This window comes from Gymnogyps californianus, chromosome 2 (assembly GCF_018139145.2).
Source record: "Gymnogyps californianus isolate 813 chromosome 2, ASM1813914v2, whole genome shotgun sequence".
Taxonomy (NCBI): domain Eukaryota; kingdom Metazoa; phylum Chordata; class Aves; order Accipitriformes; family Cathartidae; genus Gymnogyps; species Gymnogyps californianus.
The window spans coordinates 99,201,851-99,221,263 of record NC_059472.1 but is presented as its reverse complement, the minus strand read 5'-3'; the positions used below and the strand labels follow the sequence as shown (position 1 = coordinate 99,221,263).

General features: G+C 38.8%; 1 protein-coding gene across 1 annotated transcript; it reads right to left on the bottom strand.

Moving 5' to 3' along the window:
* Nucleotides 1-706: 706 nt before the first annotated feature.
* MCUR1 (mitochondrial calcium uniporter regulator 1) lies at nucleotides 707-18,260 on the bottom strand. Its single transcript, XM_050891252.1, has 9 exons — nucleotides 17,905-18,260; nucleotides 16,915-17,028; nucleotides 15,309-15,412; nucleotides 12,379-12,480; nucleotides 10,685-10,726; nucleotides 8,334-8,405; nucleotides 4,741-4,794; nucleotides 3,512-3,626; nucleotides 707-2,221 (listed from the first exon to the last, which is right to left on the bottom strand). Exons 1-9 carry the CDS (start codon nucleotides 18,170-18,172, stop codon nucleotides 2,166-2,168), a joined length of 927 nt encoding a protein of 308 aa, XP_050747209.1. The 5' UTR covers nucleotides 18,173-18,260; the 3' UTR covers nucleotides 707-2,165.
* Between the last annotated feature and the right edge of the window lie 1,153 nt (nucleotides 18,261-19,413).

Here is a 19,413-nt window from a genome sequence, read left to right as displayed (position 1 = left end):
AAGTTTTTACACCACACTTGAAGACTTTATGGGCTAGGAAATAATAATTGTGTTCTATTTATAGTGTCCTTTTCCTGAGTGACATATTAACTTTATTCCTTGTTTAGAACACTCACTGAGAAGCGCTGCTTTGCCTGACACTTTGCTAATTCCAGGACAATGCTGCTCTATAATCTTTCACTTCCTCCTTCCACCTGCCCTGAAAACGAATTTATTTGCACAGTATTTGTTTTTAGCAGGATAGACCCTATATGTAAAATTAGTTCTAAACAGTTATTTTAGTGACTATTTATCAGATGCTCAGGCATACAGGCAAAGATGTACTGATTACATAGACATACATAGAATCATCTATCCTGGGAAGATAAGAACCAATACTGAAGTCATTCCAAACATTAAATTATTGCTTGTCTAATTTGAGAAAGTGTCAAGTCCTATAAGTTAGTACAAAAAATATTTTTTAAACAAAAAAGTGAGGATCTTAAATATAGATTCATTCAATTTAGAGGGACTGTTAAGTTAGTCTGCAATAATAGTATTCCTTACATTGACTGTTCTTTCCTCTTCAGTGTGTTAGAGGGACTGTTGACTTTGCTAATTCTTAGCTTAAAAGAAGTCCTATTAGTAGTAACTTACCTTCAAAAAGATTAAATTGAAATTAAAAAGTTGCATTTATAATGAAAACTCAGCACATTCTATGAAGTATTCAAAATTCTTTATTTCAGGCCAGTATAGTATTGTTACAGGCATCCATCTCTTCCTCCGCACTTGCACGTGATCAAAGTTGGCACTCCCAACCACCAAAAAAGTTAAATGGTTCTTGCAGTACAGGCACAAAGCAGCCAAACAGCTTTACTTTAATTAAGCAAAGCCGTGATTGTGCTCTAACAGCATTTATTACCAGTGCATAGATTGTTCTCTCCTCCTAAGAGCAAGCAAGAAAGGGAAATTTCCCTTAACTGAAGGAACACAGATGGCAGCTCTGCTACTAAAGCAGTCATTTCATCAGTGGAAGAATGACAGATATCTGGATACACTGGATGCCTTCCTTCGCTGCTTTCAGTTGCACTTGCTGGTTCATATGGGCTTGCTCAGAAATGGTTAAACATCCTTGCAGGTCTCCATTACTGCTTTCATTACTATAATCATTATCAAAGTTCCATATTTGAAGAACCAACAGGATTTTTTTTTTTTTTTAAAGTAAAACAACAAAAAACCCAGAAGACTGTCGGTATTGTGGTTCCCTCACCTAAGACCCTGCTTGATAACTACCATTTAAAATCTCTTTCCTTTCTAGAAGCATCAATTCCCTTCCATCAAGAAGGCAGCACCAGAGACACTTCATATCACTTAACCGTAAATTACCACAACTAGTGTATTATACTGCATTTCAAACTTCCAGTTACAGTGGTAAAGTTAATAATTAGCATATGAAATGAGTATCAGACACTTATATGTACCAAAGGCAAGTTAGTCACAAAAACCTCTACAAATATATGACAAACAAAACTAGCAGCAAACACTGCTATCATTACACAGTACTCTCTCATGAAACATGACTGATTGGATGGCCATCTGGACAATAACAAGCTGATAACTATAATGCTATAAAAATAGCAAAACAAATATTTGATCATAGTAACTGTATGAACAAGTGTTAGAAGGAGGGAAGTAAGCATGATTCAGTTAACACCAATTCTACTTATACAAGAGTGCCTCCAAGCCACAAAATGTGTAGTTTCAGTTTTACATTAATAATCAAGACTTCAGTCTGACACATGCAACTGACTCCGGCAAGCATGTCTGAATAGGCAAGGCAACATAATTCCATAGATTCTTCTCTACAGCATGCAGCCCCATACCATTGGTATGAATGCCAGTCTTTGCTTATATGACACTTTGTAGCAGCAAGGTGTACTGCAGTTCAGAATGGAGGGAAATGGCAGAAATGTGTATACCATGCTTTCATCAGAGGTAAGTTTCAAAATATGCATGATATGTGTACAGTTTGTTTCTAGGCACATCTTTGGTTACATTCTCAATAGTCTGCTTTACAAAAAAATAAATAAAACAGTCAAGACTTGGTTAAAGTTCAGGCAAAGATAAAACTTTTTTTTTTTCCCCAGAAACCAAGATAGTAGAAGTCCCTTTAAATTGATGTTTTATTATATCCATAAACGATAAAATCCCAGTGCTACAGTAAGGCATGTAAATACTGAACCTGAAAGAAAATAAAAATGGGGAGGAAAATGGAGACATTAAATCATTAGCTCTCGGAACACTTCTTCAGAAAGCTATGTACACATCTTACTACAACACTAAAAGTGTAACCACCACCCTTTTGCCATGTAAGAACAATTTCAAGGTGGTGGGGCACAAAAATGACAAATAAGAAGGAAGGAAAAAAAGAATGCAGGAAAACTGGGCTGGAAAACTATCAAAAGGCTGAAAGAAGCACTTAGTTTCTTATCATTCCAAAAAAGATCAATATGGCAAGTTACAGTTGTAAAGTGAGGAAATGAGTAACAGGATTATTAAATCACAGTCAAGTATTCAGCAAATAAATAAATGAAAGCTATCTTTAACAAGGCTTATCAATTTACAATTTTTAAAATTCCTATCTAAATGAAATTAACTTTTGGTTTCTAGATATACAGACAAAAGATTTTTGCCATTGTTTGCAAAAGGAGCACTTCAAACACAATGCAAATTATTTTCGAATTTTTTTTTTTTTCCCCTGCAGAGTTCAACATGTCTTTGAGTAGGGATGGTGGGGAAAAGAATTTCCCCTCATTTTAATAAAGTGCCTTTTATTTTCCAGTAATGGTTCTCTCTAAAGGATATGCCTGAAGTACAGTACTATGAATAGATGTAAGTGATTGTACTTGTGACAAAATCCATTGTGAAAGAATAATCAGAAAATCTAAATCAGAAGAATAATTTTCTACTGCAAACCTGCTCATTTAATAGCACTGCACACTCAGTAGCAAAATGTCAAAATATTAAGGTTACCTAGAGCAATAATGTAGGCACACGCACACATACAGTATTTTTCTAATGCACATGCCTGAAAAATTAAAGTTTAAAGAATGTGATGCTGAACAGTCAGAAAAGCTGAAATGTTCCATTTTTGCATATAGAACTCCATCAGACAGATGAAGAAATCCCAGAAATTCATGCAGCAGGCTGCTTTTATAAATTAAGTCAGGCACAGAACTTTTTGGTCCTTGTTAACAGGCAGTCTTTTAGATTTCTCTTACACATTATTATTACAGTATAAAGCAGGGGGAAAAACAAAAAGTCACACAGCCATAGCCCATGCAAAATAAAGTTGCAAATCACAGGCAACTTTGTCTGGGTTAAGTACACAAATAAGGCTACTAATCTTGACTGAGACTATTTCAAGTATTTTTTTTTAATCAAGGCCTTTATGAATACAGTCAATCGAGAGTTTGCCAAACATTTAACGTTTAACAGTTTCACCATCAGAGACAACCATCAGATTCCTTACCTGCTAAGTACTTAATATTATCAAGTTTGTGCGATTCGAGCATTGTTTTCAGATCTGCAACTTCTGTGTCTATTTTTCTGTCTGTTTGGGTCAGAGCTCGATCTTGTTGTGCATGCTAAAAAATAAAGCAACAAAATGATGCAATTTGAACAGTTCCTAGTTCATTTAGAAATTTAACCCATCCCTTCAATTTGTATTTTTGGTTCCTCCTTAAATGTATGTTAGTTTTCATTCAAAGAGAACAAGTTCCTTCCTAGCTGATTATATCCAAGGAATTGAACAATTTGGTGAACTCAGAAAATTTATGTGATTACATGTTCCTTAACATGTACTCTAGAAGGTGGCAGAACTGGATGCCTTCTCATCTCAATCTAGCAGCATAAACATTAACTTCAATCTGTCATTCGGCCCACTAATATTAAAGTCACTGCTCAATTATAAGAGCTATTGAGAAGTCTAAGAGCCTCTTGTGACAAAAACATACCGGAGCATAAAGATTTATGGATCATTAGAAAAACTGAGAATTGGTCTTCTGATGTAAAAAAGCATGTCTTCATCTTGTAATGAACTCTACCACAAAAACAGCTACAGACAAATTCAGAATCTGATTATGACAGAAGACAGGACTTCTGTAAAAAAAATAGGATAGAATTATTACTCAGAAAAGACTGAAAGATCAAACTTGTAAACTGAGAACAACAGCTGCTGAGTTGCTGATATTTTCAAATCAGCACTACTGAAACATTATGAATCAGTTAATGATTTACTGCCAGACGTCTTCCTAGGGATAATTCCCTATACTACAGAAAGGAAACAAAAAAGGAAGTGCTTGGTAAAAACCTCCTCTAAAAGGAAGCCAAATCAATCTAGCAATGTGTTTCAGTCTCACTGAACATGAGAGGGGGAAAAAAAAAAATTTCATAAACTAACATTAGAGTAGAATTCCATCTAGAGAAAATACTACATGTATTAAGTTTCAAAACAAAGTGACCACTGAACAGTTTATATATAACATGCAGAGGGTCTAATAATATATATGAAAGCCTTTTTATTCTGTAGACACTTCAGTTACCTGTACCAATATGAAAATACATGGGTAAATAATAAAGCACAATGACATTTTGTACATTAAAGTGCCTAAAGACAGGAACAACTCCAAAAAGAATACAAGCTCTATAACACAAGTACAAAAAGATATGCTGTGTAATAATCAGCTACCAAGTTCTTACCAATTCCACTATTTCTGTCCTCATTTCAAGTAGTTTTCTTTCATTAAGTGAGTACTAGAGGGAGGCAGGGCGGGGGGGAAAGAAAAGATAAACATGATACTGTCATTAAACTTCCCCACACACACTTAAAAGCATATTTCTTTGTTTCCAAATTCTGTAGAACACTGAATCTGGACAGGATTATTGTCTGACAACCCTTGGGAGACAGTATTGTAAGACAATTGCTGTCCTTTGGAAAAGTACAATTGAGACAGGTGTTCATCCACACCTCTGAACTGTAAAGCACAAGTCCATCAGACACTCATCTTCTGCAAAAACTGTATATATTAATAAGCAGCTGGAAGAAAGGTTGGCAGATTTCCATTTCTGAAGAACAAAGACCTATGATTCTAAACAGTAACTCTGGAACAGTTAACTAATCCATTGAGCATACAAGCACAATTAAGACTGAGCCATCTACTTTCTTCAGGAAGGTGAGTACAGTTTTAAAATATCGTATCAAACTCAGCTATCAAAGAAATGTTTAGCCAGCACTGCATGCGCTCACCATTTGTATCGTTCCGACTATCATTTAATGATATATTTGTTAAATATAGAACATTTGTATCTTACGTTAAGCCATTCATTTGTGGAACATCAGAAGTCATGGCTTATTTTTAAGTTATAGCTATTTGGGTTCAAGGAAAGTTAAATCCAAATTAAAGCAGCATACCTTTAAGGCAGATTACCTTTCTGACTCATGATTTACCTTGACATCTATAATGATTCCTGTCCCACTACTGGAGCAATTAAATTATTCATAAACAGCTGCTAAACCACCCGTCTGTACTGCAGAGTACTAAGGTCATCAGGCACCCATCTCAGTTACACAGCAATAACCTCATCTGTTGACATTCCCATGTGGAAAGTCGCTTTATTTTTCCTCCACTCTGGAAGCCTATTCCACTTTAATATTAAAGTCAGATTAATCTACGTAAATGCCTCAGCATTGAAAAACCCTCCTTAAAGATCCAGAGCTCTATTTGGACTTTTGACTGATCTAAAGATGAAGTTAAGAGACATCAGGCTGCTACAAATGCAGAAAATGACATAACAAAGACAAATAACAGCATGTCTACAATTAATGAAACAGTCACTAGATTCTGTAAAATGAAGATAGGGATAAAAAAGAAATTCAGACATTCTATATAAATATACATTTTTGAAAGTGGTAAGATGGCAGAATATTCATAAAAGAATCTAATTAAAATTATGTTTGAGGTGAAATTTCACATAAAAATTGGACCTCACATTCATAAACTGATCATCACTATCAAAAGAACCATGACATTTAAAATAAACAATTTTATGTATTGAAATAGTTCACCTGTTTTACTTTAAATAGATGCTGTTAGCCAAATACACATTTTCTGAATAATTCATATTCTACAAGCTTCTTTCTTGATGTTTTTGTTTGTTCAAGTTTTGCTTTGTGGCTAGAACTCTCTAGGCCAGACCCAAGGATTTTAAACTTAGGTTTAAGACAGTGAAATACACCCTTTTACTGCAAGGCATCACCACACGTGTAGTAACATGAGCGCATAAAAAAAGGAGGAAAGACAAGGTTAAACTTCCCCCCCTGAAATTCAACACGGAGATTTCCCCTTGGGTCCACGTTTTTCACAGTGCAGAGAAAATTCAGTTTTGTCAGATGCATCTTGAGATTTTTAACAGCAAGCTTAGAGGCACTGTGATGCATGAACACATGAATACACATTGAATTTTGTACCGTACTTCGAGTTTTTAAATCACATCTGTATCACTGCAGATATAAATCACAGCATAAATGGATGTGCATTAAGCAATGTAGGATTCTCCAAGAAATGTAAAGCAGAATGAACTAATTAAAAGATAAATCATTTAGAGTTTGAAACATTAAAGACTGCCCACATCAGTGTTGACAAATTAAGAAATTCTCCTTCAGTACTTATTCCAAGCAAAACTGAAGGATAAGAACATTTTACTTAGTGCTTCAAGTTAAATCAATTTGAACTTAGGACATTTCTCTTCTGAATAGTAACTTAGTAAGAATGAACAGTAACCTTCAATTATCCTGAGTTTTATTCTCAGAAAGCTAGATAATGTGACCTAAGTCACATTACAATTGAAGTAAATATGATAATGATGCTCTGCCTACTATAGAAAATACTGGATTATGTCTCTCCCCCAACTCAGCGTATATGCTACAACCTGCTCCCCATTCATCTGCCTTTTTCCTTTTCTGTTCATGCATGGCAGAGCTGGCAATTAAAGTGGGGGAGTGGGGGGAGGAAAATAAGAAAAGAGCAGTTTTCATAGAAACTATGGAACTATAGTTGCACAACAGACTACAAAGTTGGTCAACTTTCTTAAGAGAAAGTTGACATGCACAGGTTGCTTTTCCTGGGAGGCAGTCAAAATAACATAGTGTTCTGCACAATAGACAGAGTCCAGATTCCAAGTTCCTACATAAATATACCAGAAAACACTAGTGCCTAATTTATCACTGGTGAAGTGGTTTCAAATAGGTTTTGTAAGCCCGAAGTATTGCAAAGCTTATGATCTATACAGTTAATAGATTTCATATGATGCTTTTTTATAACATTAGCATGAAGTATTAACCTTTAAACAAGAATTCTACCTGCTCAAATTGCACTTTATTCAAGCATCTACCATGGGCTAACAGACTGTTAGTCATTATACTAAATCACTGACACAGCTGTTACCTAAACTAATCATTGTGAAAAACTTCAGGGGGCACACACAGAAGATAAATGATATCTACTTGAACAGTTCTTATTGCCTAGATTGGAGATAAATATTACGTCTTCATTACACACCTGTGAAAAAGAACTGAACAAGAAATAATATTAACAGAAAAATATCATTAAAAGATCTTTCAATTTAGAAGATGCAATTTCTTTGAGATCCTTAAAGCTATGAAAAAAAAAATCTATGGGAACAGAACTCTAAATAGAGTGCTACATATAATGCAAAAACTTGTTAATCTTCCAATTCTTCATCTACGTTATTCTAATTTAAGATCACATCAATTCAGTTCTACCAGATATTTCAAAGTTCAAAACAATCTGAATCAGTATCAGTTACAATTAAAAAAATAAAAATAAATTACAACTATTTTCACAATAGGTATTTCCTGACACACTAGCTACACTATAAATTCTCTAACTATAGGGAAATGAAACATCTTCAATGATGATAAATTTAATGAAATGTGTAAACTTAATTAAGTGTGAAAATAAAGAAAGAGATATACTAATAACATAGAAAACCTCTAGGCAGCTAGTCAGCATATTTAGCTTAAATATCTAATATATTTAAGTGTAATGTGTCAATCCTGATATCAAAACAATATCAAAATAGAAAGACACAAAACCAAACATGGCATCTTGTACTATATCAGCATAAGGATGAGTAACTTTGATTAATACCGTCTTGAAGCTGAATGATACTATAGATCAGTATGAAAATGCTCTTTGGGTAAGATGCTTTCACCCCAATTTCAAGATTACCCAGTGTTGAGATGTTTCTAGAAGAAAGTAACCAAAACTTACCAATTCTTTTACTCTGCTCTTCTCTAGGTTTAGGTTTAACTTGTTATCTGCACGAACTTTGGTAATTTCATCCTAATGGGAAAAAAACTGATAAAGCAGCAAGCAAGATTTTCTATTTAACCATAAGCAGAAAAAAACTCAGACGAATATATTGTGCCTTTCTTTACATATCTCAGGAATCAAGCTTCTCTCCAATTAACGTACATAATTTTCAAAAGTATAAGTATTCCTATTCTTCCCCCAGGAAATACTCATGTTCTATAGCATGAATTTCATCTCAGAATCAAAAACTAACAATTACTTTTAAAACCGGAACACTGAGAACAGCACTTAATTGAGAGCACATCCTTCTATAAATGCTGGGAATGTTTCATATATCCCATAACTCTCTGATTTCTAGAAATCCATGCCTAGGTACACCTGTAAGTTGGACTTCCTCCATGAAGCAACCTTGATGCTCAAAACAAATTTAAAAGCAGTTTCTAACCTTCCAATGTAAAAAAAAATCTGTTTCTAAAGACTATATCTAAGGCTTTCAGAAAAAGCTACAGACATTTTAGAAGTCAGGAAATGTTTATTATATTTTTAAACATCTAACTTTTTAAAACTACCATAAGTTGTACACTTGCATTTTACTTCATCAATAGCTGTAAGTGATTCCTGCTTTTCTCAGTGACAGCTGCCATTTTAATGCAACCTCCTGGCAGGAATTCCAGCCAGCTGACAGTTTGTCATGCGGCAAACTGCTGATCAGATGAATGTGTGGGAGAAGCGAAAGATTGCTGATGTTCTGGGTGATTCTACTGTTAGAACCAAGTAAGCATCTCTGAAGTAGGCCAATGTCAACTAGTCAAGAATTCATTAGGTTAGTATGAACAACAATTAGACTCAATTTCTATGTTCGAATTTTTTAACTTTAACTGGTTTATAATTAATGTCATTACAACATGATACATTACAGTTTAATGAATCAAAAATTAGAAATAAATTTTTCTTATATTTTTATAACATTGTGTCTTTTTGTCTTTTAGAGGAAAAAGTATGAGCAAACATAAACTAACTTGCCCTTGTGAGAATTACATTTACAGTTAAAAGTAAAATTTAAAGACATCTAGCTCTTAAGAAAAGATGACTCAGATGCTCTACCAGTGGATTTCACTAACTCATTTATATGCAGCTAAAACCATAAAATAAGTTACAATTCAAAAATTAGATGCCGAATGTATTTTAAAATGGTATTCTGAAAACCCAGATGCATTAAGCACTTCGTAAGACAGTATGAAACATGCGGGATTAGCCTTGAGAAATTTATGTTCTCTTTTTGGAGATGACAGTGCAAAAAGAAATTGAAGAGAATAGGAAAGAAATGGCAAGGAGGCACTATGCTGAGTTTGACCACATTGTCAGCTAGCTCAACAAGTCCAATAGTCTGACAGTTTCATAGACAAGTCCTAGGGAAGGAAGAGTGCCCCATCCCTCCAACTAAGAGGGACATTTCAGCAGGAAACAGCAGTTCTCAAGTCAGATGTCCATACTCCCTAAAAACAGTTAATGTTTCCCAGTTTCCAATCTTAATCACTCTTACAAGAATGTTTGTTTCTGTGTAAAGGCTGCTTATGACTCCACACCCATTGAAATAATAGATTTTAAGACAATCTTGGTTTTGATGGTAGAAGGGTGTTTGGAGTGCTAGTCAAGACAGGCAAACCATAAAGAACAGAAACACAGCACTGATGCTTAAACCTGGTAAGAATAAGAATCTGTATGGTAATTAACAAAGTAAGTTTTCTACAGAGAGTCTGTTTTCTTGCAATGGTCATTTGCTCCCAAACAAATGGGACCAAACATAATGGTCCCAAACTTGGTGGCCTAAAGAAGCCGTTTAAAAGCTATTTTAAATTCTGGACAGCTAACAGATAAGTCTTCCGAGAAAAAAAACAAAACAAAACCACAAAAGCCAAACCAATCAGTAAGTGCTATAATTTTAAAAGTATGTTGCATCTTTACATGTAACAGGCAGCCCTAAATGCAGAACTTCACTCAGCCTTAACCATGACATGGCAGCCACTTTCTGAATCTGAATTAAAGACATGCAAGTAAAAAAATCTTCAGTTAAATTTTTCTTCACCTCTTGTACCATTCACAGTTCTCTGTCACCATAAATGAAGTATGCATGAAATTGTCTCTGCTGCAGCCCACAGTGTACCATCACCTGCCATTTCAGTATCCTATATGTCACAGCAATTAAGCACAGCTTTTAAAATAAAATCTTGAAAGCAACAAATTTTTTTTTTTTTTTAAAGCAAACTAGACAGGTGTTAATTCTTAATCATATTGGTATGGTGTCTTACCATGACTTGCTTCTTTATCTGCTGGAGTTCAAGTTTTATTTTCTGGGAGAGTAGAAAAAAATTGTACACTTTATTACTGTATATAAAACCATATAATCTAGAAATACTAATGAATTTGCATGATCAGTAACGATGACTATAATCCATAATGTGAAAAGGAAGGCAAACCGAGCATGGTTTAACTCTATGTCCTCAGTATGTGTATATATGCATGTGTGTACACATGCATGTTTACTCAGTACTGTGCGTTTCCAAACAACAGCACAAGACAGAATCTAGCAGTGTCCCACAGCAGTAAAGATGGCCAAATGCATAGGATGGTATTAACAAGAGTAAACCCAGCAGGCCAATGGAAGTGATTATTTCCCCACATTCAGCACTTGAGAGCCTGCACTGGAAGTACTGTGTCCAGCTTTAGGCTCCCTGGTAAAAAACAGATGTTGACATACTGAAGCAAGTCCAGTAGAGGGCCATGAAGATATTGGGGGGCTGGAGCACACTATATTGGGGGTAGGGGGTGAGGAGAGAGAGCTGGGTTTGTTCAGCTTTAAGAGATGGCTAAATGGCAATCATACTGCAGCCTGCAACTACCTAATGTTCTCTAGAGGTCCTTTCTAACCCAAATTATTCTATTACTTTATCTCTTTCAAAAGATACATGAAACAGGTATAGCTGTAGCATCTTCTATTAACTCTCTCTGGAGATCATCCAGTCCATTCTGCTGCTCAAAGTAGGGGCAACCAGAGCAGATTGCTCAGGGCCATGTCCAGTTGGGTTTTGAATATCTCCAGGATAGGGACTCCACAGCCTCTCTAGGTATGCTGTTCCAGTATTCTACCACCCTTACAGTAAAAAAGGTTTTCTTATGTTTAAATAGAATTTCCCGCATTTTGATCTGTGCCAATTACCTATTGCTCTGTCACTGGACAACACCGGAAAGAGCCTGTCTCCGTCTTCTTTATACCCTCCCTTCAAATATTTGTATACGTTGATGAGATCCCCTCTGAGCCTTCTCTAGGCTAAACAGTCCCAGCTGTCTCAGTCTTTCCTCATATGTCAGATGCTCCAGTCCCTTACTGATCTTTCTCGCTGTTTGTTGGACTCTGTCCAGCATGTCCATGTCTCCCGTGCACTGGAGATCCCAGAACTGGATGCAGCACTCCAGATGAAGTCTCATCAGTGCCAGGCAGAGGGGAAGGACCACCTCCCTTGACCGACTGGCAGCCCTCCTAACACAGCCCAGGAGGCTGTTGGCTGCCTTTGCCACAAGGACTCATCGCTGGCTCATGGTCACCCTGGCATCCACCAGGACCCTCAGGGCCTCTTCTGCAAAGCTGCTTCCCAGCTGGTCACCCCCAGCCTGTCCTGGTGCATGGGGTTATTCCTCCCGAGGGGCAGGACTTGGCATTTCCGTTTGTTCAATTTCATGAGATTCCTGTCATCCCATTTCCCCAGCCTGTCGATGTCCCTCTGAATGGCAGCACAACTGCCTGGTGTATCAGTCACTGCTCCCAGCTTTGTATCATCTACAGACTTGCTGAGGGTGCACTCTGCCCCAATAACAAGGTCATTAATGAAGGTGTTAAACCATACTGGCCGCAGAGCCAACCTCTTGGGTGCAAGACGCTTTTTTTGCACCATTAGAAAAAATAAGCAAGTGCTAGAATAGCACTTTCCAAGATAGTGATTTTTACCTCGTTTTCTGAACGAAGTGCTGAAAATTCACTTTTTTCCAAAATAATCATGTCCTTTTTCACGCCACCAATATGGGACATTACTTGCTGAAGTGCAATTTCCTTTAAAAGAGGGAAGAAAAACCTCAGAACGTATCATAACTATAATGTTTTTTCTCATCTGTGCCTACAAATATGATAGGCTATTTTGGTACACTGAAATTTTTAATTCAGCAATTTCAGATTGATTATCTGAGTTTCAGAAAGTAAGATAAATTAAGTGACAGTGACAAAATAAGCAAGTTAGGCTCAAACGTTGGTAATGTTTGACAAAATTAGCAGTGCTAACACAGATCAGAATAATTAAATTAATAGCGTAGGAAATAGTTTCTTCCAAATCTTCAAATTCTTAAGCCAGCAAAGGCATCAGGGACAGAAGAGGTGTCTGAGCTAAATTAGGAAAGCTGGCTTTCAGACCAAAACTCCTCAGTGCAGCCATACTCTTTTGTAATTACCTCCTTTTTTACCTCCCCTGCAAGGGGCCTCACTCTGCTTCGCTACTCAGAATTATGCACTATACTTATACTTTTAATTGCTCTTGTCAGTCTATTATACTGAGCTCACAGAAGACAAACAAGAATCTTCTGCAACTCTCAGGGACAGAAAAGCCTGTAGATATTGTTCTAGATCCTACACTATCCACACATGCAAACAGGGACTGCCTTCTCTTCTCTGAAGATCTCCCTCTAATAAGTAGTCCCTTGCTTTTGATTCTGGACTAAGAACCCTACAAATCTGACACAGCACTCTAACTTCACTTTTGTCAGGAAATGTTATTCTAACTTGCAGTGTTGTATTTCTAAGTGGCATCTGGAGATGCCTCACCAGGCTACCTGACCACAAGACTGAAAAAAATGGGTCAGTGGAACAATGGGACACATTACAAAAAGTCTACAGAAAGAGTACTGCCGTGGACACCTCTTCTCTTACTCCCTGATGTCTCCAGCTTGCTTTTGTTCTCTTCCCTCTTCTGTGAACTCAGAAAACAGAACAGAATCTTCCATATTCTTCCTCTTCCTCATCTCTATACATACACACACATATATATTTCTTTTTCCCTAAGGTTTTATCTAACCAGTGTAATACTTTATCTTTTACCTACCCAACTATGGCCTAATGGTAATAGCTACATCCACAATGTTCCAAACCTTCTTCCAACTCTTCATTCTCCTTTGGCATAAGCCCTTGCGCATTCAAAGACTATAAGGAAGTACAGGTTTATCGTGTTGGCCAGAGTTCATGGCATACACACCTCCTGAGCTGCTTCTACCTTAGCATGGCATACAAATCTGCAAATTTGAATCTTAATGGCAGAAAGTCACCTGAGGGTCAAATCTAACAGTCTCAGAAAACATCTACCATCAGTAGCAACATTTAATTCAGCACAAAACAAAGAAAAACGTGTTTACTTTCATTCAAAAAAGCTGGGCATAGAAGGAGGTTGCGATTGCTTATTGTAGACTGCTTACTGTAAAATACAACCAACCATGGGAGAAAGTGTCCCTTTAACACTGCAGTCCCTGACTGACTGTGGAACAAATTCAGCATAGGAGAAGGAAGCACTCCCATGTCTGCTTTACCTGGAATCTAAAAGCTAGGAAGGATGGGCTGAAACCTCCCTAGATGGAAGGTGGTGCAAAATCCAGGTATCCCACTTCTTAATGAGATGCCCTACTGCCAAGACTATTATACTACAAAGACAGCATCTCATGTTTTAAGACAGCAGCCTAGTTACTATGAAATAAGTTAAAGCTTGTGTTCAGAAGGTGACTTGGCTCTGTGAACCCCAGCCTCACAGAGCAGCCCAAGAGGTTGTACTTCAACTGTGCTGCTTGTCAGTGTTGTCTATTTGACCAGCTTATGTGTCAGGGAATTCCAGCATACCAGATACTGTGAATCCCATTCAAAGATGCCTAAGTTCCACATGCAGTGAATCATGTCTTACTCCAAATTTCAGTTTCATTTCTGGAGCCAGATGCCTAAGAGCTCAACGTTGCAATATTCAACACTGTCATGTCCAATTCCTTACATGGATCTACCTTTGTATGACCTGACAAAGGGCCCCCCAAAAAATCACAGCCAGCATTAGAACAAACCTTGCCTCCAGACCCAATTATTCATTAAAACAATCATTCCCTCACAAGTCAAAGCTAACAATTTCCTGGCAGCCAGGAAGGATCTCTGTAGATCCTCAGCATTATCAGTCTATTTCCAAGCAAGTTTTCTTCACTTCCTCCCACCAAGATGTATATGCTGGGTAGGTTTAGAGGACACCATGAACAATGAATGTATGCATCAAAGAAAAAGGAGACAGATTTCAATATCAGCATCCAAACTATACATGTTCCTATATCTTATCAGTGTATACAACTACATAAATCATGTCCTAAAAGCATCATATATAAAAAAATTCAGCTCAATTCTAATACAATAGAAATGTCATTGTGACACAAAGAGATAAATAAAAAGGTACCATATAACAGGGTGGTAAGTAACGGAGGGAATCTGTACTTCCTTGTTACAAGTCTACAAAAGACTATATGTAGGAGCTGCAACTATTCAAATCCATGCATTGAATACCTCCTATGTCTGTCTAAAAGCCTTCTCAGTAATTCTATTTCATGCTACAGTAAGGTTGAAACTAAAAAAACTACCTGTGGCTTGCATACCAACTCACAGTACCTAAATCTCAAGGTCCACCAGAACACTTTGGTAAGTATTTGATAAACTCAAGACAAAATTCACTAGCCAACAGATACCAGGGATGTTTGTATTTTAAAAGTTTGAAGGTGAAGAACAGTGTCTAACAGTAATAAAGAGCAACATATATTTAATCAGCAGGCGTACTAGGTTTTGATTTACTTTAACCCCACCATTATCTCTGATCTAACCTGCTGTACTTTGGTGACCATGTCCTTGTAAATCATATCCAGGTTGGTGTTCATAATTTTCACTAATGCAGATACAATGACCTCCGACTGCTGTGTAGTGAACCCTAAGCAAAAGAAAATGCAACAACATTCAGAGAGAGACCTAAATCTGGACAGTTTACAGAAAAGCCACTTGCTAATGCTCAGCACCAAGTTAAAACAAATGTCAGTTATGAAAGATAATAAAACATACTCTTCTTGATCCAGCACTAACAAAAGAACACAACCAGTCAGCACATCCAAGTTCCCTCCCGCCCAAAAATTATGTCTGTGACATACTATAGCTGCTTCTGTAGTACAGCACTATTACAATATCAGCAGGATAAACACTGGAAATTTTTTAGAAGTATTATGGAATGTCATCTCTCACATGTGGTTATTTCTATGAGCAAGAATTCTGACCCTGAAAAGCAGATACTTACTTTCAGTATACTATAAATCTTCAGTACCACTGAAGATGTGCAGAACTCAACAATGGAAAACAGAGCTAACTGCTCTGATTTTAGGCCTGCCAACCTCTGAGTCCCTATTAGAAACCTTTTAAACTGAATATATTGGGAACTATTGTAAAACATTATCCCTAGAAATACTCTCAACTTTTCCACTTTCAAAATGTAGGATTAAAAATGTCATGAACAGGATTTAACCATTATGAAAAGAAACACTTGCAAAAGCATGATTGTTTCAAACTAACCAGCAGTTAAGCGTCAGAAAGCACGTATGGGGTCTGAGAGCGAGTCGCTTTCAACAGCTGAGCTGACAGAAGTTTGCCACCACCAAAAGGAAAATCCCCCTCCTCTCTCTCTCTTCTCATCCCTCCTCCTGACACTTTGTACCTGTCCTGCTGCTCACGCAACTACTCTGTGAGCTCATTAAACTAGCATCTCAGAATACCAGTCAAGCAAAAGAGCTGGAGAGTTTTCTGAGAGTTACATTGGCACATGGAAAGAGAGAAAACCACATGGCATGGGAAAGGGACTGTGACCTCTCCTTTTCAGGGATGGAGAGCTGTTAGAAGTCAATTCAGCTGTACTGAACTTTACCTTAAGGTATCTTCCCCACCTCAGCAACATTAGCATGAATCCAAAATAATCTATTCCCTTATCTATGTTTTAGCATAAGGGCAGCCATGTTTTATATAGTATTCTATGTTCTACCCTAAAAGCTGCATTTTATATAGTAGCCCATATTCAATCCTATTATAATACATTGTTGCATATTCAAGGTGCTATATACTAAATATGTAGGAATCCAATTAATACATTTTAAACCACTACGCTGAAAACTGTTTTTTACTCTCAATTCTCAAAATTTGATTTCTCTTTAGCATTTTTAATTACCACTAGGATAATAAATTATTCCAATCAAAGTTATATAAGCTCACTGTTTCCTTTTGGAAGTAGAAAAAACCCTACATGTTCTTACCCAGTATATAAAAAAAAAATAAAATCCATAAAACTGAAACTGTAACATCAGATATCAAGGACAAGTAAGTCACAAACTTTGTAAACTAAAAAACCACTCATGAAGTGACATTAAAAATAGCTACCCGTTTCTAGCAAATTACCATTTTCTTCCAAGAGGCATACCAGTGCATGAGTGTCAAAAAAAAGCTTCCTATTTCCCAATAAGGAAATATTCCCTTTGCTTTGTAAAGATGATGATGCAGAGATGGTTACATCTGAAAAAAAGATAAACAAAACATAAGTTATTTTTAAGAAAGAATATGTAACCAACATGTTTGCTTTCCAGGAGTTTCATTATGACCCCAAATATTTTTCATTTATGATAAAATATTAGATTGTGCGTTGAGATTATCACAGCTTGCTTGAAACTGAGAATGTATCTGACTAACAAGCTCTATGCACAACAGCTTGAAAATAGAATACAACGCTACTGCTGCACTTCTGAGATGCTCTCCAAGAATATAATGTCCTGGAAAAATCCCACCAAGTGTCAGGGTCTTAAAATTGTTCCTTTACTGTTACCAGCATAATCGGTGGAAGCTGTGAGCACTTCAAAGCTTTGAGGACTAAATCCACAGACTCTTTCCATTCTTTGTTAAAGAAGCGAACCTTCATTGGTTGCCCTTTAGACAAGAAGTAATCACTTACAATTTGCCATTTACTATTTTTACAGAAAATATTTTCAACACTGAATGGAAATACAAAACGGTGTACTTTCCACTTGGACACTTGCATAAACTAGCTGACAGAAAGCATGCAAGATGGAACGTGAGGAAAATTGTCAGGAGGCAGAACTCTCTGTCCTCAAAGACACTGTACTTTAAAACACTTGGACAGAAAACATGGCTATGCCTTAGCTGTCTTACTTAAAGATCAATGGAGGATAACGAATTTAGTCTTTGGGGGAGAAAACAACAGCCCTAATAATTACCCCTACGGACAGTTCCCAAAGCTGCTGCGGACAGCAGCGCACCCCTTGCAGGCCCCTGGCTCCCCAGGGGGCGCGGGGGACCCCCACGCCACCGGACTGCCGGGGCCAGGTGAGGTGACCGGGGCACCCACCCACCCACCCTCCCCGCCCCAGCTCTCACCCCGCTCCCCGCAGCGGCGGCTCTCCCTGCCGGTCCCGCCGACGCGCCTTCCCCACCCCGCGCTGCCGTTAACGGCCGCCCCGCAGCCCGGCGGCGCGGCCGGGCGCTGCCAGTCGCCGAGGCAGCGGCGCGCGGGGGAGGGGGGCGCGCAGCGGTCACGTGAGGCGGCGGCGACGGGCGGGAGGGCGCCGTCCGCGCCGCGCGGCCGCAGCAGCAGCAGCGCCCGCCTCCCGCCGCTCACAGCCGTGGCCGCCTGACCCCTGGCCATGGCCGCGCCACCCGGTCCCGACGACGGAAGAGGCGGGAAGGAGGGAAACCGCTGCTGCTGCTGCCGCCGCTGCCGCTACTGGAACGCCATCGCTGAGCACGCGCCGCCCCGGCGTCTCGCTTCCGCTACAGGCGGTGTCTCACTTCCGCCTCCGGCACGTGGCAAAACGCGCGGGTGACGCTGTGAGCGGCGGCGGTTGGTTTTATGGCTCACGCCGCGTCGCGGCGAGAAGAGCGGCGCGGGCGGGCCGGCTGCGAGGCGGTGCCTGCGAGGGCGGGGCGGGTCCGGCGGAGGCGGAGACTCCCCCGCTCCCCCGTGCCTCCGCGGGGGCCGCGGCGGTACCGGCACCGGCACCGGCACCCCCCGGACCCCGTGGGCTGCGGCCCTGGCGTGCCGGGGTGCCGGGAGTCAGCCGTTAGTGGCACAGGCTCTGCCAGGCGTCGCGCCGGGGCGGCACTGCGATTTCCGTCCTTTATTTAAGTGGAAAAAGAGAGAGTATTTTGGGAGGGAGGTTTGTCCCGGTGCTGCAGGACGGGCACGGTCCGGTGCCTCCTGTCCGACCTCCGACCCCTTCCTGAATAACGTTTTTCTTCCTTCTGGGCGAAGATAGACGTTTAGTGGAGAAAAGTGCGTTTCACGTTCCATGATGAGGCTGAGATTTCGGGTTTCAAAGTTATTAACCAAGTAATTTGCAGAATTAGGCAACTCGGTGGATCTAAGAGTCTGGAGCCTTAATCATTAAACAATTGCCATAACCACTAGAGTGGGTAAAGTCTGCTGTGCCTTCAGTTCTGCTGAAAATACGGGTGTGCTTCCTCCTTATGTGCTGTTGCTAAAACAAATGTACTTAATATTTGTAGGGAATTTATATGAGAAGAAATTGGTTCGGCCCACTGCCATTTTCTCCAGGCGGCACTTATTGCAGAGCAAGTCTATTTTTTCTGTTGCGTACATGTTCACAAAAAGCATGTGGCACCTTTTCTTCTTCTTACCAGAATCAATAATTACAGTAAATCAATATGAATATGGAATCATACAGATCTATATATATAAACGCAAAGGTAGGTGAACCGCCGTGGCACGTAGCAGTGCCACAGCAGCACGACTTGTCACAGCAGCTGAGAAAATGCATGTACGCAAGGCCGGCGTCTGTAGCAGCAATTCCCTCCAGCTGCTGTGGTGATAAAGCAGAACGGTAGAAGCCATCGCTGCTATTACAAAATAAACTATAAATGTTACTT